This window comes from Pleurodeles waltl, chromosome 6, assembly GCF_031143425.1.
Source record: "Pleurodeles waltl isolate 20211129_DDA chromosome 6, aPleWal1.hap1.20221129, whole genome shotgun sequence".
Taxonomy (NCBI): domain Eukaryota; kingdom Metazoa; phylum Chordata; class Amphibia; order Caudata; family Salamandridae; genus Pleurodeles; species Pleurodeles waltl.
In genome coordinates this window covers 44,150,083-44,173,897 of record NC_090445.1, presented here as the reverse complement: position 1 = coordinate 44,173,897, position 23,815 = coordinate 44,150,083, and the positions used below count along the sequence as shown (strand labels likewise).

At 44.6% G+C, this 23,815-nt stretch overlaps 1 protein-coding gene across 1 annotated transcript in view; it reads right to left on the bottom strand.

Annotated features, from left to right (window-relative positions):
* LOC138299145 (complement factor B-like) overlaps positions 1-23,815 on the bottom strand; it is a 179,550-nt gene that overhangs the window by 104,757 nt on the left and 50,978 nt on the right. Inside the window, exons 4-6 of the mRNA XM_069237205.1 lie at positions 10,425-10,598; positions 7,660-7,758; positions 5,636-5,769 (exon numbers count right to left, since the gene is read on the bottom strand). Of these exons, the coding sequence (XP_069093306.1) occupies positions 5,636-5,769; positions 7,660-7,758; positions 10,425-10,598 (407 nt within the window). The remainder of the gene's footprint in view (positions 1-5,635; positions 5,770-7,659; positions 7,759-10,424; positions 10,599-23,815) is intronic.

Below are 23,815 nucleotides of genomic sequence, written 5' to 3'. Positions count from 1 at the left end.
AATTATCCTGTGCCAGAAAGAGGCGGCCTGGATCTGTCGCTTACAAGCGGTAGACCGAGGCCATAATACGGACCACAAATTTAATTATTTCTTATAACCTGTCAATTTCTCTAGAATATCATTCCTTTTATGGTTATACAACAGTATCTTTTCTTTGTACCTGTTATAGATTGATTACTACTTATTTTGTTACATTTTACTGTTATTCGCTTCATTTGTGCATTATGTTCTATTATTGTGGGTGCTCTGACTCATACGTTGTCCCAAATGTTTTGCATCTTTTTCCAGTATTTTCTATTTCAATGGTCACATAGTTTATTTACTGTATTATACATGTTTCAACCTGAGCCATAAGGACACATCACTCTCGTTGGGGTCTTTTTATGGTTCCACTTCTCTTTTGCTCTGATTTTTCTTCTTTGTTACTCCCTTCCTCATCATTATTATTATTATTTTTTGTGGTTTATTCTCTTTCATTGTTATTCTCTGTTTCTCACTGTTCACATCCTACTATTATCTTCAATAATTTTTTAATTTTGGCTTATTCTAGCAGCTCTGTGAAACACACTGATCAGTCACTTTTCTCATTTCCTGGACACAACAATACTGGTTATATATTTCTTCAATATATTCACTTGGTGGATGCTCTTTCTTTATAACACTTTTCCCAACATGGCGGCGGTTTTGGTCCGTCTTCTATTTTTCTTTTTCTTTTTCCTCACGTCAGAGAGACCGATACTCCCATTTCGGGATTCCGGGCACATATCTCGTGCCTTCGGGACCGTTTTTTTGTTTCGCGTTGTGTCTCCCGTATCGCGGCCGGCCTTCCTGCAACTATAGCCAAACGCCGGCCACACGCGCGCTCCGGCGGCCGTTCGGACCGCTTTTTGACTGCGATTTACTTGGCAGCCGCCCCATACTTTACTTTTCCACGGACAGTAAGCCTTTGTGGAACCTCGCACGGTTCCCATTTTTTACTGATTCTCGGGCGTGTTCGCTCATTACTTATTTTGTATATAATTCACAGGTTTTGTTTTTGATTTTCAGATATAATTTTCCTTCCCTGTGCCACACATTGGGCTGGCTACATGTTACTTTCCATGTTTTTTCAGATCACCCATTTTGCAGAGTTACTTTTTTAAAAGACCACACCGCGGTAAGCCTCTCTCTCCTCGCTTTTTCTTTTCTTCTTTTTATTGAACCATGAGAGTTTATTGATTCAACAGCCCATAAGTCCTGTTACTCAATTCATTTATTATATCCATTTTGGAATCTGTTCTTTAGGTAACTGATATACCAATATACATTGCGTTACTATTGACTGGATACCTTTCAGGGTACGTTTCCTCCAGATTTTTTCTTGCACAACCAGATAATCAGTTCCTCCTTACTGTTGGCATTTTTACCTTTTTAGTATACGTATTACTAATTTGTTAAATTTACACTTTTAGAATTACCTTTCCTTTTCTTTATTATCGGTACACGCTGCACATTATGCAAATACATGACCTAGAACCTGTTGTGCACGGGTTGGCTAACTTTAAATATTCATTGGTATACACATTTTCTGACTGATCTTTCTGATTGATTTTTTCTTGTAAACCTATCTTTAACTTTATCTTCTTTTTTGGCTTTGGTACTTTTACTTTTATACTTCTATTCACTCATTTGGCACTAGAGTATAGAATATATATGTTTTCTCTGGTTATGTTACAACCCTAAAGAAGCCCTATGCTGGGCGAATTGCGTTGGCTACTCTTCGTGAACTTATCACCTGTTCTTGAATTTGCTACGCTTGCAAGGACATAAGGCTCTTTGTTTTTTGTTTGTATATCATTTGTTGTCACAATGTACATTGCCCATTTGGGTGGCAATAAGTCAATATTTTGCACTGTCAACAAAATATTAAACCTGAAATACTTTTTCTTTCACATTGTTACACTGGCTTTGTCCGTTTGTATATTGTTTTCTGTACAGTTTGCAGTGCACCACCTTTTTGGAGTAAATGAAAGAAAGTTGTTGATGGAAGCTATAGAGTACACCAGCAGTTTGGAGAGAAATATAAATGAAAGACAAAAGTATGTGAAGCAGATCATAAAGGATACAAAACACTGGTGTACTTTATAAATGTGAATCAAAGTTTTTAGCACCTGTATGTGTATGAGAAAAGCGTAGGAGAACACACAATTGAAACTAAAGATGGTTGTGTTTGGAATTTTGACAGTCACCAGGGTGATTGGAGTAAAGTCACATATGGCAAGGGTTCTGCTGAACAAAACGAAAATTAGGCATGTAAAGGTAGTACTGATGTTGAGTATTCCAGGAGTAAACATCATCTTCCTACGTATTTGGAAGATTTTGTCACTATGTAAGATATAAAATGTTACTTATTCAGTAACCCAATGGTTCCCAACCTGTGGTCCGGGGAGCCCCAGGGGGTCCGCAAAGCCTCCTCAGGGGGTCCGTGACTTCTTAGACAATTAAATAATATTAACAGATTAGGTCCCCAGATTCCAATAATGATTCAGTGGGGTCTCCGCGATTCCAGTAATGATCAAGTGGGGGTCCATAGAAGTCAAATGGTTAGGAACCACTGCATTAGGCATCTGTTCATACCATGGAGTGCTGTAGTTTCACATGCTTAATCCTGCCATCTAATGTTTGGGACTCGGGTGTGTGCAAGTTGTTTTTCAACAGCTATAGTGACTTTTCCTCTTGCTGGTAATGCACATGATCATCGAGTCCATTGTTAGATTGTTTGCATGCAAAGCGGGTGAGAATGGAATATGAAGTATAGTGTAAGATAATGCAATTTCCATGCTGAAAGAATCAATGATAACCTATAAAAGTCACTGCAACAAACACAGGTGTCTGGGGAGGAGGGTGGGTTCATGTGAATCTACAGCACTACATGCCACAAATAGATGTTTACAGGGTAAGTAACATTTTCCATTCGAGGCATGTGCCTTATGTCATGGTTCAATATGAGTCAACCATTTGTATGCCAACAACCACATGTTTCGGCCTATTCTTGAATGGCACACCTTCCAGCCTGTGTGTGTTTCTGGTGGAGGTGTGCAGTTTCAGGGTAATGAAGGGGTCCATGTTGTTATAAAGAGGATAAACATGACCTGGGTGCCTTTTCATGCTGGTCTCCATAGTGACAGCGTTAACATGGCATAATAGTGGTGGGATAGCTCAATTTTTATTCTTTATTGTATTGGGATCATTTATAAAGAATGAACAGTGCACCCAATGGCAGTGGAGGTTAGAAAAACTCAAAAGGTGCTTCGACATCAAATACATGCAATGAAGAACAAACATGTTAACAGTGAAATAGCTGTGGGGGGGATACAGTTTTGAATGGTAGGAAGATTGTGAAGCAGTGAGTTTTGAGATCTTTCCTCAGCTCAACACTGAAGCAGCAAGTGTGACATGCAAAGAGAAATCAGTCGAGAGCCTTGGAATTTCTGGAGAGGAAGCCTATTCATTTGTGTGTTGTTTGTGAGCCTTTTGGGTTTTCAGCCTGGTCAGGGAGTTGCTTGTAGTAGCATGTGCATGTTGAGTAAAAGGGCAAAGTATTCTATTCAAGTGGAGTGCCTTATAGATTATGCAGTTTGAAGTGGATTCTGGTAGTGGGAGGGAGCTAATACAGTTATTTTGTGTCAGGGGAGCTTTCTTGACATTTCTTTAGCTGCCAGTTTGTCAGGCCACTGTATGACAAATGGCTTTGATTGATGTCCCTGAAGAACCTGAAAGCACTCTGCTGCCTCCATCAGTGTGTGATAGGAGATGGGCCTGGACTGAAAGTATAGAGGAGGGAGGAAGAATTGGTTTTGTAGTCTATAATAATATAGAACAATGTTCTTTAAGCTCCATTCTTGAAAGATAGGAAGAGACAATGAGAAAACCAGTGTATTTAGTGAAGGATGAAAGGCAGTCAAAGAATCTGTCTTACAGCCTCATTATGAGTCTGGGGGTCGGAAAAGCCGACCACCAGACTCGCGGTGAGGAGACCACTACAGAGCTGGCGGTCTCCCTACCAGGCCCATTACAAAGTTTCCACTGGGCTGACAATTCAGTGGAAACTGTGTAGCTGCATTGGTCTCGGCTCCACATAGAGCTGAGGCCAATGCCATCACACAGGGGGCCGCTAGCACCCTCGGAATGCGCACTGTCTGTGCACAAAGCAGACAGTGCGCATTCCGAGGGTGCTGGGCGGGGGGGCCTGCATTGCCCATGCCATGGGCAGTTCAGAATACCTCCTGTGGCCCCAAGTACTGGCTTTCCACAAGCCATTTCAAGGTGGGGTCCCCACCATGAAAAGACTGGCGGAAAGTGGGGTTGTAATCAGGCAGGCGGCGCTGAGTTCAGCACCTCCATGGCTGGTTACAACCCCGACCGCAGTCACTCCGTCAGGAACAATGTTGCTGGTAGGACCAGCGGTCTCCTGGTGGGTCTACCCGCCAGGGATATAGGGGGTCATTTTGACCTCGCGGTCTTTTTCCAAGACCGCCGAGGGACCGCCGTGCGGAAGACCGCCAGTGGTGGAGGTTTGCCGCTCGGCCTATTATGACTGTTGGCAGCTCTCCATCCTTTTACGGAGGGAGAGCCGCCAACAGCCATAATGGCGGGTGGCAGGGAAGTGGAGGTAGCTCCACCTCCACCGCTACGCAAACAGAACACCGCCCAGTGAATCACGTCCTGTGATTCGGCGTGGCGGTGTTCTGTTGGCGGTGTGGTGTTGGCAGAGCAGCCCCCATGGCTCCCGTCCCCTCCCGGAGGATCGTCGGACCAGGTAAGTTGATCGTCCGTGAGGGGAGGGAGGTGAGGGGGGCGTTGTGTGTTGTGTGCGTGCATGGGGGTGTGCGTGTGTGTATGTAGAGGGGGTGTGTGAGTGCGTGTATGCTTGCGGGGGTGTTGTGTGTTTGGGAATGAGTGCGTGTATGTCTGTAGGTATGTCTGTATGGATGTGTGCGTGTATGTTTGAATGTGGGTGTGCGTGTCTGACTGTGTGTGGATGTTGGCATGTATGTCGGTGTGTGTGCGTGTATGTGTTGGTGGTGTCTGCGTGCGTGTCGTGTGTGTATGAGTGATGTTATGTTGGGGGTTGGGAGGGGGGTCCTGCCACCTTTGGGGGTGGCAGGGGTGGTGGGGGGTTTAGGGGAGGGAGTCGGGGTGGGGGTGGGAGGTGGGGGAGACCCCTATCAGTGCCAGGGAAGGAATTCCCTGGCACTGATAGTGCTTACCGCCATGGGTTTCATGGCGGTTTCAAACCGCATGAAATCCATGGCGGTCAGCCGGATCAAAATACCGCCGGCGGTATAGTGATGGCCGCCGGGCTGGAGACCTGGTCTCCAGCCCGGCGGGCGGAACGGAGAACCGGCGGATGACCATGGCGGTAACCGCCATGGTCATAATACAAAAAAAAAGACCGCCAGCCTGTTGGCGGTCTTACCGCCGCTTCTCCGCCTTCCGCCAGGGTCATAATGACCCCCATAATGTGGCTTTGGATAATAACCCCATTTTAAAAATTCCTAATGTTGATTTTTCAGTATTAGGTTTTTCAATATTGGGCTAATCATTGTAGCAACATGTCTGGTCTATGCCTTCCTGCTTTCCAGACTTAACTTACCTTTTCTATGAGGTTGACAATACAGTCCTTGGCCTTTTCGAAGTCTTCTTTTCCAACACTTTCAGATGCATCCAGGATAAAGTAAATGTTCATGTTCCCATCTTTCTCTATATGAATTTTTTGTGTCGCTGTCCCTGTTGATAGAAAAAGAGAGAAGCACTTGCAAACTTAATAGATTTAGCAGATGTGCTATCTGCTGCAGCTGCATTTAGCGCAACTCCTGCAGGTCCTGGCCACTACAGTGGTATGTGAAAGTTGATTTGCTAATAAGAGGACCCACGTGGCATGCTTACACCATTGTGCACTGTACATGTTGTTCAAAAATAGAAGCACTCTTTTCTGTCTTCTTTAAAAATCATTACACTTCCTCATTCACCAAGCAACAGTTTATCATCTAGCTTAAAACTCTTCTTGTCCCCTTAACCCTCATTTGATACCTTCCAAATGTCGGTTTTCCATCTTTTTTTGCCTCTTACTACCTCTCCAACCACCCACTCCATAAGCCGCCTAAACAATAGTTTAAAAAAACTTAGGGCCTGTTTTAGATCTTAACTTTAATTGTCCTACCGCCAGTTTTCCACTGGAAAACCCATCAGCTGCCTTGGCGGTCTGCCAGTCCGATTTAGATGTTGGCGGACCCAGAGGCGAAAGAGTGCCCGAGTTCACCCGACTCCGCCAAGAATCTCCAGCCGCGCGACGGCAGCAATGGGAATAGGGGCTGATGGTGGCACTCCAGCCACTTGTACCGCCAAGCAGATTTGGATGTGCCTTACTGCCAAGCCAACTGTGGCATTCCGACCTCCCCACCCGAATTGGCAGATTGGAGGGGAAATGTGGTTCAAACCTACCTTTTTTCCCCATTCCACTTCCGTTTCTATCTGGACATGACTGGACAAGACCTTCCGTTGCTGCTGTCACTGGACCACGGAGAAAACACGACTCCCCCTGTCACTGGACTTAAAGGTAGAGAACCTGCATTGGCTGTGTATGTTGTGTGGTCACCAAAGATTAGCTCGGAACCACTGCAATCATATCCATGTCACAGTAATTTGTTTGAATTACTGTGCTATGCACATGTCGGGAGCGCATTTGTGTGGGACATTGATGGGGACACACTGGTACATGACACATATCGCACAAATACACAACTGTCATTTTGTTTTCAGTATTCATTGCCACATGAATGCTGGCAGCACAGTGACGTTACACTCACACCCGTCGACTATGCCCTTGTGTGCACATCTCAAGGGGACATGTACCTGTAGTGTTGTGCTTCCAGTTATGTATGTGAGTCATTACATCTGTGTGTGTGCGATTCAATTAGCTGGCTGAGGCAGAGGGAGCTGGAGTGGATGATGTGGTTGTGTCTGTATGTGTTTCACTTGCATGTGGGTTTGATGATTTTGTGTTTGTTTGGTTGCATGTTGTGTTGCTCTGTGCAACATTCAGGGGAGTGTTCTGTGGTTTTTGTTGTCACGATGTGTGTAGTTGTGCTTGTGTGTGAATGTGTTCGTGTAGATGAGTGTGTAGTTGTATTAGTTGTTGTGGTTGTGTTGTGTGTGGATGCAGTGTCAATAATATGTGTGTGTTGTGTCATGGATGCGTGGCAATGTGTGTTTTCGGCATGCATGTGTTGTGTGGTGTTGGAATGGAAACGAAGTATAGTTTGTAAGTGGTATGTTGTGTGTGTGTTATGCAGGGGGACACATATGGCTATTGCATTGCCACTGCCATTGTATGATGTCCATTTGGTCCAGCAACAGGCTCCCTCCATCAGCAATCTACCACCAGTACACTGCTTGCAGGACTGTAACATCCAAATAGGGTCATCCGGAACCACTAGCCTGACGGCTAGGAGGAGTACTCCGTCGTGGCAGTCTGCGGATCAGTCGCAAGACATCTAAATACGGTGGGCAGAACACCGTCAGCTTGATGGTGTTTTCAGGTCCACCGCTGCGGCAGATTGGTAGTAATACTGCCAAGATCTAAATCAGGCCCTAAGTAAAAGAAAGTAGTGGACCTACCTTCAGCCACCTTGTCCGGATCGGCTATTTCTACAGCAGCAGATAGGGAGGAAATGAAGGACGTGGCAACTTCCTCTGCTGTGTCAAATGTGTAGAACTCTGGCGAGGAAAAGCCAGCATCTCATTAGACATGTTTCATGCAGTGGTATTTACACAGTATAAACATAGCTGCAGAGCAAAGGAATGCAGTGCATTATTGGGGATTTGGGAGACAATGCAAAACTGTGTACAATTAAAGCTCAATTGCAAGTGGCCTGTATTTCTAATGGGGCTACTAACAAGAATTAACAGCCTCTTTAACAGGGAATTTAAAAAAAACAGCAGTCAAACCGTGGCTTCTAGGTTCTTCACCTGGACATTTTGCCTGCTCAAGAAGGCAAAATGTCTGGGGGAAAAAGCCCACCAATGACGACTGGTATTCTAAAATCTGTGCAAACACTCTGATTCCCACATGCTATTTCACATTTCTCTGGGGCAATTTTGTAATAGGCTGGTACTTACACAACCCAAAAGTATTAATACGTGTCTGATGTAGCCTAATGTAATTGTGTAAAGTAATGTGTACTACGTATATGTAAAGCCTCATCTACGACTCCATTGCACTGGGTGAGGAAAACCACATTGTTAGTCCTATACCCTGAGAAAAATTATGTCAGATGCCATAAATCTTTGCTAAACTCAGAGTTGTAGATAGTTTTGCCACTTATAATTGTGTACACATTTGTAATTTTGCCTTTGGATATTTTATACATATTTATAATTTGGTTGAATTTTTTAGCTGCATTTAGACTAAAGATTTGTTTACATCTAGACTAGCTGTTTTAGCTGTCTGCCAGGCTCTTGTAGTAAACAAAATCATTAAAAAAAGACATATCCATACACAGAGGGATTTAAAGCCAGCTCTCTTCAGCCATTGGTCTGTTCGAGCATCATTCATATTCTGTTTTCGCCCATGAATCCATGTAACCTGGGACACTGGATAAGTCCACTTTACCCACTGGCTCTACTGCCCAGTAAGTAACAGAAATTTGTTTGACGTATGCCCAAACCTGCCTGAAACTAAGTGGAATTCAGTTAACTGGGCATGGGAAATGGTCTCTAAGTTTTCCATTTTCTCTCTTGTTAGGTCAATGTTTCCTTTCCTTTTTTTATCTGTTTTGTTTTGGACTGCCCCACAACTCACCAGACAAAGGTACTAGGCTGCTAGATGGCTGCTTATTTCATCAACAGAGAGCTGGAGTCCACCGCCCGCTACTTCTAAAATGTAAGGTATTGAAATAGTTTATCACCATTTCACAGTTTCAAGGTGATTACAATGTTTAGGAGCAACATGTCTTTCATCTTGGAGCGGTACAGTAATGATATGCCACACATATTTCCTTTCCAAGATGGCTGCCCAGTGCTATGTTTAAATTTTACATTTTTTTTATTTCAAGCACAAGTCAGCTATATTAATATGACAATATTTTTTCTTTTAATTTATCTTGATTTTTTAGATTTTGTGTGTGTTTTATTGGGGATGGGCGAGTGGGTGCATGCACCGATCCATGCATCCAAGAATGAGTAAAAGTTAGTGTGTGATGACGTATTTAAGGGCATGTTTAAGAGCCCCTAGCACCTCCTTCCGCCACGTTTGCATCATTGTTTTTTACGCAGAAGTGGCCCAACAAGGCCAATTACGCCACACCATATTTACAAAGTGGCGCAATGCTTGCTAGCAGTCCTGAGCATAGTTCAGCAGCTGACCCTATACTGAATATGTAATAGCCAGCTGCGCTCCTGGCTCATAATATACACTGGTCGTCTGCAGAAGAAACGGCTGTTCATTGTCCTTCCTTCAAGGCAGTCAAGACTTGTGGAACTCGTGTGGGTTTAAGTAGGACACCTTTACCTGTATATCTTTGCACAGTGTCCAATTATGAACAGGAGTTGCTCTCATGGTAAACATAAGGAAATTTTACTTCAGGCCTGATTATGAGTTTGGCGGACCCGTGGTGAGGAGACCGCCGCTGAGCTGGTGGTGTCCCCACTGGCCACATTACGAGTTTTTCACTGAGCTGTCCAGTGGAAACTAAGGTTTCCGCCAGTCAGCCCAGTGGAAAACGTGAGGTGACATTGGACTCAGCTCCGGATGAGCTGAGTACAATGCCGTCACACAGGGGGCCCCCCAGCACCCTCGGAAAGCGCACTGTCTGCACAGCAGACAGCGCGTATTCCGATGGTGCTGGGGAGGGGTGCTCCTATACTGCCCACAACAGTGTTGTGGGCAGTGCAGAGGCCCCCCGTAGCACGTGTTCTCCATCAGCCTTTTCATGGCGGTTGAACTGCTATGAAAAGGCTGACAGAGAACATGGTTGCAATCAGCACCGTGGTGCTGACTTCAGCTAATTACAACCACGACCGCCGCCATCCTGTCGGGATCCCTTTTTTTTGGCAGAACTGACCTCCAATGTTGTAATACGGCGATCAGAGCACCACAGCCGCGGCGGTCCAACCTCGACAGTGAACATGGCGGTCTTTGGACCCCCAGACTCGTAATCGGGCCCCTAGCCTGTAATACTAGTTCTGTGTCACAGATATTCTCTCAGAATCAATACACAGTAGAATATCACATGCAGCTTCTTGGAACATCATTTTTTTCAGGCCCTTGCATGTTATAGTGTCCTGCATTTAATAGCCAAAACATTGGAGTTTAGATAAATCGAAGAGGCTGCATGAGGAACAAACAAAATATTAAGAGCTCTCTAAATTGCCAATGCCCTTACGTCGACATATAGGCTCCGAGCCGCTCCATACACCACCCTCTAGGCACTCTCTCTCTTTGGAGCCGAACATCGAAAGCTCATTCCGACACTCGTAGGATACTTTGTCTTCGACCCTGTATTGGGTCCCGTACTTGATGGATCCAATCGGTTTGCCAGGGTTGGGGCAGTCGCCAGCTGAGCAGATAAAACACGAGGAATGTTAAAAGTGTGTACAATATTCATGCCAGATATGTCAATCAATCAATTGAAACCCACACTCTTACTGCAGCCTGAGCACATGAAAAGGGCAGAGGAGGAACATTTTACAAGGTTCATCATCATTAGTTCCTCATTAGAATAATTTCTTTAGAACAATATTTAAACAATAGTGCAATAAAATAATTCAAATTCGAAATTACAGTTGAAGTCTGTTCAATTATCTGACAATATCAGGCTGGGGGCTGTAAAATTGGATACAGAGCGGTTCACAGTGATAGGGCTCATCCTGCAGCCTAGCGTCCTAGTGTCTCTCATTGTCAAACTTCAAATTTCTTGAACAGTACTAATAACCATCTCTTTCATGACCTTTGAGAAAATGGACAAACGTCCCTTCTTTACCATCATATACAAGAGTACAGCAACAGTTCACTAGGCTTGCATAACGCCCCTGCCAGACTCATTCTGGACCTCCCTCGCCAAGAGCACATCTCCCAACACCTGAGGACTCTCCACTGGATACAGGTCGAGAAGCAAATCACCTTCAAGCTCCTCACCCACACGTACAAGGCCATACACAACGCAGGACCAGCCTACCTGAATCACTGCGTCTCCTTCCACACCCCCATCAGATCCCTCCCCTCCGCCCAGATGGCCCTGACCACCGCCCCTCTTTTACCCAAACTGCAGCGAAGAGCTGGAACAACCTCCCTCTGCACCTCAGATAAAGCCTCTCACTCAACATCTTCAGGAAGAACCTCAAGATGTGGCTCTTCGAATGTGGCCCCTCCCCACCCCCCCAGCGCCTTGAGACCCTCACACGTGAGTAGCCGCGCTTTACAAATATTGATTGATTGATTGTATCTGCTTCAATCTTCAAGTGATAGCTGGATGCATCAATTCTCCCCACAACGGCAATGCCATAAGGTCACTGGAAGAGCTTACAAGGACTGAGTATGAGATTTTAACACTTCTAGACATCTGCAGCTAAAGCCTGTCCAGAATTTGGAAAGCATACTGCACTGAGAATGGCAATTGCAAAGATTCTATAATACACAAAGGAGGGCCTATGAAGTTGGGGTGCACAGTTCAGCTGCTGACCCTCTACTGAACATGTAGCAGCCAGCTGTGTGCCTGGTTCATACATATTCACTGGTGCTCTGCAGGAGAAATAGAGACTGCAAACCTCTGTCCCTCTTTCATGTTGGTCAAGTCTTGTGGGACTCTTATGTGGGTTTCAGTGGAATATATCTACCTGCATACCTAGGAAGAGTGTTCAGTTACGAGCTGGGAAGTTGTTCACATGCTAAACATAAAACAAGTTACTTGGGGCCTAATTACGAGTCTGGCGGTCACTAGACTGCCAGACTCACAGTGGCGCTTTGGGCCCCTGCTGATGTGGTGGTCCGATCTCCACATTATGACTCTGGCGGTCCGATTGCCAGAGTTCTGTCATCTCTGCAGAGATTGGTGATCCCGATGGGCTGACACCGGGTGCAGGCTGCAATCAGCCAGGGCGGCACTGCTTTTTACAACCTGCCATGAAAAGGCTGGTGGAGAACAGGTGCAGGGGATCACAGGGAGCCCCAGCACTGCACATGCCCTCCCCCTGCCCAGCACCCTTGCTGTACAGACAGTGCGCAATACGAGGGTGCTGGTACCCCCTGCGGGTGGCAGCCTTGCCGCCGGCTCGATTACGAACTGGCAACAATGCCACCACTTTCCTGCTGGGCTGACCTTGGTTTCCACCCGTCAGCCCAGCGGGAAAGTCATAATCCGGTGGGGAGGTCACCACTATAGTGGCGGCCACCCTGTCAGGAGTTTGCCAGACGGGTGTTTATATCCACCAAACTTGTAATCAGGGCCGCAAGCCTGTAATCCTAGTTCTGTGTCACCAGTATTCTCCCAGAGTCAATAAACTGTAGAATATCTTCACACATATCTAGCTCCCCAAGAACACCATTTTTAAGAAAAATGTTTACAATGAAAATATGCCTCTGAGAAACAACATTTTCTACTCTCCTTTTTTGGTTTAAGAAAGTCAATCCAATTGGCCTGACTGTCATTCAATATATTTGATAGAAAACACCATTAAACTACACAGTTTTTAAAACCCCCAAATAAAGAGAAAACGTATCCTCAACTGGGTAATCAGGCACATCACCTTAAAGAAACTTCAGAATCGACCAACCTTCCCATTCTGCAGTGCAGGGTAAGTGAGGCAGATTGTTTTGAAGTAAATGCAGTGAAAGGTTTGCTGTCAGCATTGACGGTTCACAAAAGTAATTTTAAAAAGGGCGACGCATGGTTTGTTTATGGATTTAGAGAGAATCCCCATTCCAGATAGCTAGCATTACAGGTAGGTGACTTTCCTTCTCTGCCATGGGATTCTCTAGGATAGTCATAAACAACAGGATAGAGTAGAAATATAAAGCACGTTCAACCCCGGAGGAGGGTTCCAAGAACACTGGGGAAGAGGACACAACTGTTGCAGAAGAATGAGGCCTGCCCTACCAGAGTACTTGTTCTGAAGTCAGAGTTGACATATTGATATTTATCCAAAGTTTTCACTGATGTCTAGGTTGCTACTTTTCAAATATATGAAATGGGCACATTCCACATGAGACCAGTAGTAGCTGCTCTGCTACGAGCAGGAGCCTTAGTCTTACTTGGAACAGGTTTGTTCAACTTTTTGTGGCAACCAAACATGAAAGAAACTATCTATTTGGCTATCGTTTGCTTTCACGATGCCATAATTTATGAATGATTATTTGGGCTGTCGAACAGATTAGGGCCTTCATTGGAGGTCTTACGACTGCCACACTCGCTGTATGCTACTCCACTATACATTATAACACTTTACACCACTCCACTGTACAACATTTTGCTCTACGCCACTCCACTCTGCACTATTTCGTTGTACACAACTCCATTCCATGCCAGTCCAATCTATGCTTTTACACTGTATGCAATTCCACTCTATGCCTCTTCAGTGTACACCACTCCTCTGTATGACACTCCGCTAAACGCTAATCTAGCATATGCTATTTCACTCTATGCCATTACACTGTATGCTACTCAACTCTATGCCACTCCATTCTACCCCACTCCATTCTACACTATTCCATTGGATGCCACTCCACTGTACGCCACTCTACTGTATGCTATTACACTCTACTACATTCCAGTGTATGTCACTCTTGTCCACACCACTTCACTGTATGCCACTTCACTATACACTACTCCACTGTATGCTATTCCAGTTTACGTCACTCTACTGTACATCACTCCCGTGTATGCAATTTCACTCTATGCCACTCCAGTGTACACCACTCCACTTTGCAACACTCTATCCTATGCTAGTCCATTGGAGGCCACTCCAGGCCACTCAACTACATGCTATTTCACTCATACCACTCCACTGTTCACCACTCCAGTCTGCACCACTCCACTGTACATCACTCCACTCTACGCTATTCTACTCTACGCTATTCCACTATATGCTATTCTACTCTACTACACTCCACTGCACTCTCCCCTCTATGCTATTACCCTGTACACAACTTCAATATTTGCCCTTCTACTGTATCGTATTCCACTCTATTCCAGTCAACTATATGCCATTCCACTGTATGCTATTACACTCTATCCACCCCACAATACACCACTCCAGTCTACATCACTTCACTGTATGTCACTCTACTGTACGCTACTAAACTATACGCTATTATACTTTACGCCACTCCACTGTAAGCAACTACACTATACGTTATTACACACTACAACACTCCACTGCAGTCTGCTACACTATACGCTATTACACTCTATGCCGCTCCACTGTACTACTTCACTCTATGCTCTATATAACTCTACTCTTCTACATTTTATGCTGCTCTACTAGACCCTACTCCACTCTATTCCCATAACTTCCACTGTCCCAATTTGCACTCAACTCTATGCCCATGCACTCTATTGTACAACACTCTACTCAACTCAACAACAGTTTCCAACACTGTCTGACACAGCACTCCGCTATATTGTATGAGACGCCACTCCAATTTATAACAGTTTCCTCGACTCTAAGCTAGGCCACTTCAATGTATGCCACCCCACTCTAGGCTAATCTACTGTACCCTACTCCACTGTACACCACTCCACTCCACGCTATTCCACTCTATGCCACTCCACTGTTCTGCACTCAACTGTCCAGTTTTCCACTGTACGCTGTTCCACTGTATGCTGCGCCACTGTATGCTGCTCCACTGTATGCAGCTCCACTGTATGCTGCTCCACTTTATGGTAATCCACTGTACACCATTACAGTGTACGCCTCTTCACTCTATGCTGCTCCATTGTATGTCACTCTCCTCAACTCCACTCTATAAAAGTATACCATACTTCATGGCACTCTATGACATTTTACTCCAATCTATCTCCTTACAGTCCACTGTCAAACTTTATATTTCACTCTATGTCTGCACACTCCAATGTACAACACTCTATTTCACTATACGCCACTTTTCTATATGTCACAGCACTCTACTCTACCCTACTCCAATTTATAACAACTTACTACCTATGCTATGAAAGTACACTCCACTCCATGCCACTCTACTCTACGACACACCAATACACTCTATTGTACTTTAATCCACACTACTCCACTTGATACTACACCACTGTCTGGGACTTTACCTCACTTTACACTACTCTATAACAATCCTCTCTACACAGCTCCACTGTTTCACACACTACTGTACTACACTCTATGCCACTCTCTGACACTTTACTCCTGTCTATACCCCTTCACTCAAATGTACAAGACTGTACTATACGGTACGCCACTGTACAATACTCTACAACACTCTAGTTCGCTATAGAACATTGCACGCAACTCTTTGTATGTCACTGCACCCTACCTAACACCACTCTACCCTGACACAGTACTTCAATCTACTCCACTCCACGTCACTCTATGGCATTGTACTCCATCACACTGTAAGCCAGTCCACTCTACAACACTGTACTGTACTGTACACCACTCCACTCTACAAAAATCAACTAGACTGTATGCCACTCTACTCTGTTCTTCATCACATTCCAACACTTTCCACTGCTGCACTCTACTGTACAACATGGTACTCCATTTTATAACACTCTCCTTGACTGTATGCAACGCCAATCCACTCTATTGCACTCCATGCCATTATAGTCTATGACACACCACTCCACTCTGACACTTTACTCCACTCTATACTACCTCACTCCAGTGTACTTAGCTCTCTCCACTATACTCCACTCTACTACATGTTATCTCACTCTACGCCACTGTACTATACTCCGCTCTACGCTGCTCCACTGTCCGACACTCTACTCCACTGTATTCAACTGCATTCTTCAACACTGTACTACAGTCTATGCCACTCTATGCCACTCTACTCCACTCTTTGGCCATCCACTCTATGCCACTGTACTACATTGTAAGACACTTGACATGCCACCCAACTTCTCATTACGATACACCACTCCACGATATGACACAGCACTGCACTCTATGACACTCTCCTCCACTATACTGCACAACACTCCACTTGATGATACGCCACTCTGTGACACTCTACTTCACCCTACTCCCCTCTAAAACACTCTACTGTATGATAGTCTACAACACCCTCCTCCACATGCATTTCCACTATACTACTAGCTGCTTTAGTCTACGATACTTGACTCCACTAAATGAGACACATTGCCAGCACATTATAGAACACTTTACTGTACTGTACGATACAATACTGCTCTCTAATCTACTGCACTCTAATCTACAGTACTCTACTCAAACACAATAGGCTTTACGACTCTCTCCTTCACTGTACTGTACAACACTCCACATGACAACTCTACCTGTGACACTGGACTTTACAATTTGAAACACATTTTACTAAACATTTTAAAAACATTGAAATTCAATTAAAAAAAACAAAGGTTAAAGCTAAGTTATTGTTAGGGAAACACATTTTTCCTATGCAAACAGAGGTTAATCTATAAAAACTTTAAAAATTCTAAAGTTATAGTTATAACTTTCATTTACACTGTATCCACCAACTTCAAATTAATATAAGTAGCAGACTCCATTACACACTCTTTTCAGCTTGCTAACCAGACACTTCCTATAACTCACCACTTTGTAGGGCCAGCCTAGACCCTCTTACACTAACCCAGGGATGTAGCCATTGTAGCAATCACCCCATAGAGACAGTACCGTCTGGCGCCTCCTGCAACATGGGTTGTTAGTTGCCAGGAAGCTATTGACTTACTGTTTTCTGACTGTTTAAACTGCAGCACTTTAGCTCAATGCCACTTAGAAATGTTCATTTTGTTACAGGATCATAAGCTGGATGCAGAATTCCTCAAAGAAACATGGCTCATGAGCATTCTACACCTGATATTATACGTGCCCTTCCGCCATGATGCTGTATAACTAGAGAAGACCGAATTGGGAAAAGGGGTTGGGAGCTAGCCATTATCTATTAGTCAGGCTTGTGCTGCAGCTTGTTAGTTTGGTTATTGCTGACTGCAGAAGGGTTTTCTTCTCCTTAAGCATTACAATTTTTTTAACTTTCTCTGGGTCCTTAATTTATTGTCCTCCCAGCCTGGCCAGTAGCTGGAGCTTGAGGTTGCTGAGGCACTATCTTCCTATGTTCTTAAATGCACCAATTTCACAGCTCTGGGGTATTTTAATGTTAATTTTATTAATGGTAATTGCAATACTGCTACCTCCACTATCAGAGAATTTAAAGCTTTGGGCCTTCAACTCCTTGTCAATAAACCCACCCACAAAGCAGCTATTTATTTATTCAGTATACTACGTTGTGCAACCTATGCTTCTCTTAGTTTGATCTGATCACTTGGTAATTCTTTTAATAGCTACGGGTGGGTGTTGCAGAAGTTTGTCAGGCCATAGCTGGCCCCTCTAGATGCTGCATCACATGGAATTATGCTCTTGTTTCCAAAGCTCTATTCCAAAGCTGGAGGGATCGTTGGACTCCCAGATCTCCATACCAGACCACTGGATTCAATACAACTTGGGTTAAGTACTTCCACTCCAGCCCAGAAGGAACGTTAACTCCTCGTGCACCTTGGTTTAGATAAGAGGTACTAGACCTAAAGAAAAATTGTGAGCATTGGAGCGTGCTTGACCCAAGTGTTATGCTGCAGAAGAAAAAGGGAAGCTGAACAAGGCCTCTAGAATTTGTTATAGGGCGTGTAGGGCTTGTAGATCTGCACAAGATATGTACTGTTCAGTAAACTTTCTAATGCTAGTAATGCCCCTGAGGACATTTTTCAGATTGTAAAATCTTTCCTAAATCAGGCTATTGCAACACCTCGCCCTGTTCTTTTGCAAAAAGACTTTAACGATTTGGTGGAATTGTTTAGCAATAAGATTGATACCATCTATTTGCCTTTGAGCAATCAGTGACCTCAACTGATACAACTTTGGGGACTACTGACCTTCAAAATAATTTGACCTACTTTCAGCCATTGGAGACAGACAGGTTTTAGCCCTATTAAAAGCCATAAAACTGGGTTCTCCCTTAGACCCTTTGTCAGTGGATCAGTTAAACTCTGAGGAACACCCTTGTTCCCATTCTCACTGACTTACTGAAAAGTTCCCTATCTTGTGACGCAGTTCAGAAGGTATTGAATAATGCCTTTGTTTTACCGTTACTAAAAAAAAACAAATAATAATAATCGATCTTAAAAGCTACAAATTGGGCCAATTATCACCCCATTTCTTTGCTGCCTCTGCTTGCAAAGATTATTGAAAGGCATATTAATGTTCACTTGTTAGCATGTTTGGAAACTTTTAATGTGCTGCACTCCTCCCTGTTTGGATTTCGACCATAACACAGCACCGAGTCTGCACTTAGTGGCGTAACAAAGGCACCCCAGCTTCAGTGCCATTGAGCTCCAACTCTCTTTGCAGGGGGCCCCTCAAGTTTTGTTTGCACTACTAGGTGTTATGAAACATCTGAGGCAGGAACTTGACAAAGGAGATACTGTGGCCTTATTCTTTTGGATTTAAGTGCTGCATGCAACACTTTTTAAAGTGCTTCTTAAGCAATTAGTAGGTATTGGGACTCAAGGCACAGCTCAGGCCTGGTTTGAATCTTTCCTGGAAGAACGCTCACCAGGCGCGGCCCGTCCTTTAGGGCGGAGGGGCCACGCCCCTCACCTTTTGTCCCTCATGAAGAGTGTCTGTCAGGCTGAACAAAGGTCAGCCTGACAGACACTCTTCTTTTTCAGCTCAGACAGCCAGGAGTGAGACATTCGCGATTTGCGCAGACTCTTGGCTGCCTGAGCTGAACTTTGCTGGGCTGAGGAAGTCACAGCTCCTATGGGCGTGACCTCCTCGGCTCAGCAAAGGTGCCTCAAGGCCCTCCCCTGGGTGAGGAGGAAAACGTCACCCATTGACTTCGACCTGGGCGCTTCAGGTTTAAGCCCTGAAGCGCCCAGGGCGAGTGTCAATCAGTGACACTTCGTCACTGAGTGGGGTGGGGTCAGCAGTCTCACTGACACTACCCCACTATGTGACGAAGTTAGGACTGCTGCCTTCCCTCATTGGCTGACCTAAGGTCAGCCAATGAGGGAAGGCAGCAGTCCCAACCCTCCTGGGACCTCTAGGCTGAAGGTAAGTGTGTGTGTGTGATGTTTTAAAATGAATGTTTGGTGCATGCGTGCATGTTTGAATGTTATGAATGTTGTTAATGTGTGTGCGTGTGTGTGAAAGAATGAGTGTGTGTGATCTTTTAAAATTAATGTTTGGTGCATGAGTGCATGTTTGAATGTTATGAGTGTTAATGGATGTGCGTGCGTGTGTGAAAGAATGAGTGCGTGTGTGTGTGATGTTTTAAAATGAATGTTTGATGCGTGCGTGCATGTTTGAATGGTATGAGTGTTGTTAATGGATGTGAGTGCATGCGTGTGTGAAAGAATGAGTGTATGTGAACTTTTAAAATGTATTTTTGGTGCGTGCGTGCATGTTTGAATGTTATGAGTGTTGTTAATGGATGTGCGTGCATGCGTGCGTGCGTGTCTGTATGTGAAAGAATGAGTGTGTGTGTGTGTGTGTGTGTTCTTCCTGCCTGCCCTCCTCCCTCCTAAAGCTGCCGGCCACCACTGACGCTCACTATAGGGTATGTCCTCGGTAGGTAGGTTACAGCATGGAGTTCCACAAGGCTCATCATGGAGTCTGACATTGTTTAATATATATGTCTGCCCTTTGGTGGATATTGTGGTAAATCATGGATTGTCTATATACTCCTATGCCAGTGACACTCAAATTGTCACATCTTTCTCTTCGTCAAACTCCAGTACCTCATCCAGTGTGATCCACCGCTTTAAGAACGTGGCTAAGTGGATGAGGCTTAACTGTCTGAAGTTAAATGATAGTTAGATGGAAGTTTTAGGGGGTCATTCTGACTCCCGCCGGCGGCGGTAACCGCACGCCTGGCGGAAGCCGCCGAATGACCGCACCGCGGTCAAATGACCGCGGCGGTCATTCTGAGTTTCCCGCTGGGCTGGCGGGCGACCGCCAGAAGGCCACCCGCCCGCCCAGCGGGAAACCCCCTTCCACAAGGATGCCGGCTCCGAATCGAGCCGGCGGAGTGGAAAGGGTGCGACGGGTGCAGTTGCACCTGTCGCAATTTTCAGTGTCTGCTATGCAGACACTGAAAATCTTTGTGGGGCCCTGTTAGGGGGCCCCTGCAGTGCCCATGCCATTCGCATGGGCACTGCAGGGGCCCCCAGGGGCCCCACGACACCTGTTCCCGCCAGCAAGGTTCTGGCGGTCAAAATCGCCAGAACCAGGCTGGCGGGAAGGGGGTCGGCGGCGCTGCCTGCAGCGCCGCCATGGAGGATTCCTCAGGCCAGGGGAAAACTGGCGGGAAACCGCCGGTTTCCCTTTTCTGACCGTGGCTTTACCGCCGCGGTCAGAATTGGCCTGGATGCACCGCCAGCCTGTTGGCGGTGCATCCGCGGTCCCCGGCCCTGGCGGTCTATGACCGCCAGGGTCGGAATGACCCCCTTAGTCTTGGGTAATCAGCCCCTCATAGCTGGTCTGAGGAATTATGCAAATGTCCAACTGCTAAGCAGGCGGTTAAGGATTTGGGTTTTTGGTTGCATAGCAAATTGACAATGGAGCAGCAAATTACTAAGGTAGTGACATGTTGTTTCGGCCTGCTAAGATGCCTAACAAAGATATTATGGCTCATACCTCCTGAGACTCAAAATCTACTGTGTAGCCCCTTGTAATCTCGAGTTAGGAATACAGCAACGTGCAATACCTGGATATTACTAACTTCCAGATAAAACAGCTGCCAATTGTTCAGAGAGCTGCTGCATGCTTACTTTGCCATATTCCTCGCACTGCCTCAGTTTCTCACCATCTTCATCACCCGCATTGACTTCCTATAGCTAAACACATGAAGTTTAAGGGCCTCATTATGAGTGTGGAGGTCCGAGGACCACCACACTCTCGTTGAAGGTTGGACTGCCGCACTCCAGGAGGTCCGACTGCCCAATCACAACCCTGGCGGGCAGGACTGCCAGGGCACTGCCATCTTCGCCGGGGACATTGTTTCCGACTGGCTGGTGGTGGTCTTGGTCGTAATCAGCCAGGGCAGCATTGAACTCAGCATTAGGACCACCAAACTCGTAACTGGCCTCCAAATCATTTGTGCTATGTTTATAAAGCCTTGCACAAGGCTGGGCCTGCATGAATTTATGCCCTAGTTCATCCTTACATTCCCAATTAGTTCATCCTAACATTCCCAAGGTGGTGCTTTGTTTGAGCGAGTCCAATCTAGCTGCTATCCCAAAAGTTAGATTGGCTAGACAAGGCAGGTGTTTTTTTTGTTCTTAGGACCTAACTTATGGAATTCCCTGTCACTCTCTCTTTGCCTCTGTAATTTCTATGTGAATTTCAGGAAGATGCTTTAAAACTGGCTCTTCTAGTTGTTCTGGTTCCAGTTCCTCTTCTCTATGCTAGCAATGGGAAACCCCGCTGGGATAGCCATGCGCTCTATAAATCTGAATTGAACTGATTTATTAAAGTCTTCAGAGACAGCCTGGTGACTTGGCAATCTGTCCAATGTAGATGGATTAGTAGTATCAATTAACTGATCCAAGGGGAAATTAAAATAACCACATATGATGGACGGCGGAGGCCAGGATGTTCTTTCCATTGCTATTGTATAACAGAATGAAGGAGCATTGTTATTAGAACTGCTAACGCGTCCGTCTATGTTAAATTATACACATCAGGACTCGTTTTAGGTCGATGAACCTTTTGACCCAGTGGTGAGTCTCCGTAAGACGAAATTACCAACCATCAACATATATTTCACAAAAACCATTAAAGAATCTTCGACGCATTCATTTGTTTTCTGACTCAAATAACCACACCTCGAAAGAAGAATTTGTGAATTTTATTCCCTATTGATTACAATCTAATAATAAACGTATTATTCTTAAAACCAAGAAGCATAAAAGCATAATCACAAAGTGGCAATCATGATGAACTTTCAACAATGCGATGATCAGAATCATAGAATAGATATGTTAGAAGAGAATAGACCATAGTGCATGATAAACAACAGAATATCAGTTCAGCATAGCTACATGTCAGTCACGTCAGTTCCATCCGTCAAATGAATACCTCATCTAACCTCAGATTAGCATTAGCATGTTGGGCTTCATGCAAAACAATTTAGAACATCAATTTAGAAAACATCTAACTAAGATACCTAATTAAACATACAGCAGTTGGTACCTAGAAAGAAAGGCATATAGATTCTGTTAGCATTAATAATTACCCTCCTCGAGTTAAGTCAGCATACAAGATCAGTCTTCGTCTTCAGGACATCAGATGGTTCACCGTCAATCTATCTAAATGGAATCAAGGGACACTCTCCTCATATGGAGGAAAGTATAATAGGGCGGGTTATGGGCTATGATAATGTTGTCTAAGTCTCAAATCACCAAATAGAGTGACAGAGTTTCTGGATGCAATTGATGTCATCCCTTCCTAACTGCACTTCGTCTCTTGTGTCATGAGTTTTTATCCCTTTTTCCATAATACATTCCCCTAAAATTCTATTGGTTATTAACTACACCCCAACATTGGTAACCAATCAAATTATTCATTAAGTAATGCATTTGTTATTTCTTGATATTGAATTGTCTTTCAATTGGTCTTCATAATCAGCATTTTTCGTAGGTGGTACGTCGGGGGTTACTTCACCATCTTGGCACACGTCTCGGGTCAGGAGTTCTTTTCCCCTCGTCTCATCGTCCTTGAGAGTGTCCATTACTGTTTCGAAGCACATATCTTTTATACTAAAAACTGCTAGCATGCGGATGGGAAGATTTCTTCATGTTTCAAATTAATACAGAAAGAACAATAGCTGGGTCATAGTCATTTGCGAGTCCGCACACAGAAAAAGCAGGAAAAATAAGCTTTAAATGAGAGTTACACGGCTAGTTCGCAACTCATGCTAACTTAAGACATACACGTTTTAATGAATACAGTTTTGATTGTAATAATGCATATATCTTATTATTATTATTATTATTTATTAATATTGCTTTGCCAAATGTAAGTGTTTCACGTCTATAATATATGATATTTATACTACGCTCTCTCAGTTCCATATACAGTACATATAGTAAATTGCATATTATGCATTTGTATTAATGCAACTGCCCACCTCAGTTTTATCTGAGAAAGTTTTAATAACTGAGATTTGGCTAATTTTGCCATTGTGCATTGTAATTATAATCCACCTATTTGTAGAAATCTGTGTAAAGCAAACTCTTAAACATATTCTGAATTATTTAAAGAAAGTACACAATAAGAAAGGGAGATTTGTTTTCTTGGAGACATAGGGCCTCATTACGAGTCTGGTGGTCACTAGACTGCCAGACTCGCGGATGGTGGTCGGCCCACAGTCAATGCCGCAGTCCGAGCACCTCATCATAACCCTGGTAGTTGGGTCGCCAGGGAACCACCAGCTCCGCCAGGATTGAAGATCCCGGCGGTCTGGAGGTGGTGGCACTCCTAATCTGCCAGGGCAGCGCTGCAAGCAGCACTTCCCTGGGGATTATGATCCCCTTCTCTGCCAGCGGTTTCATGGCAG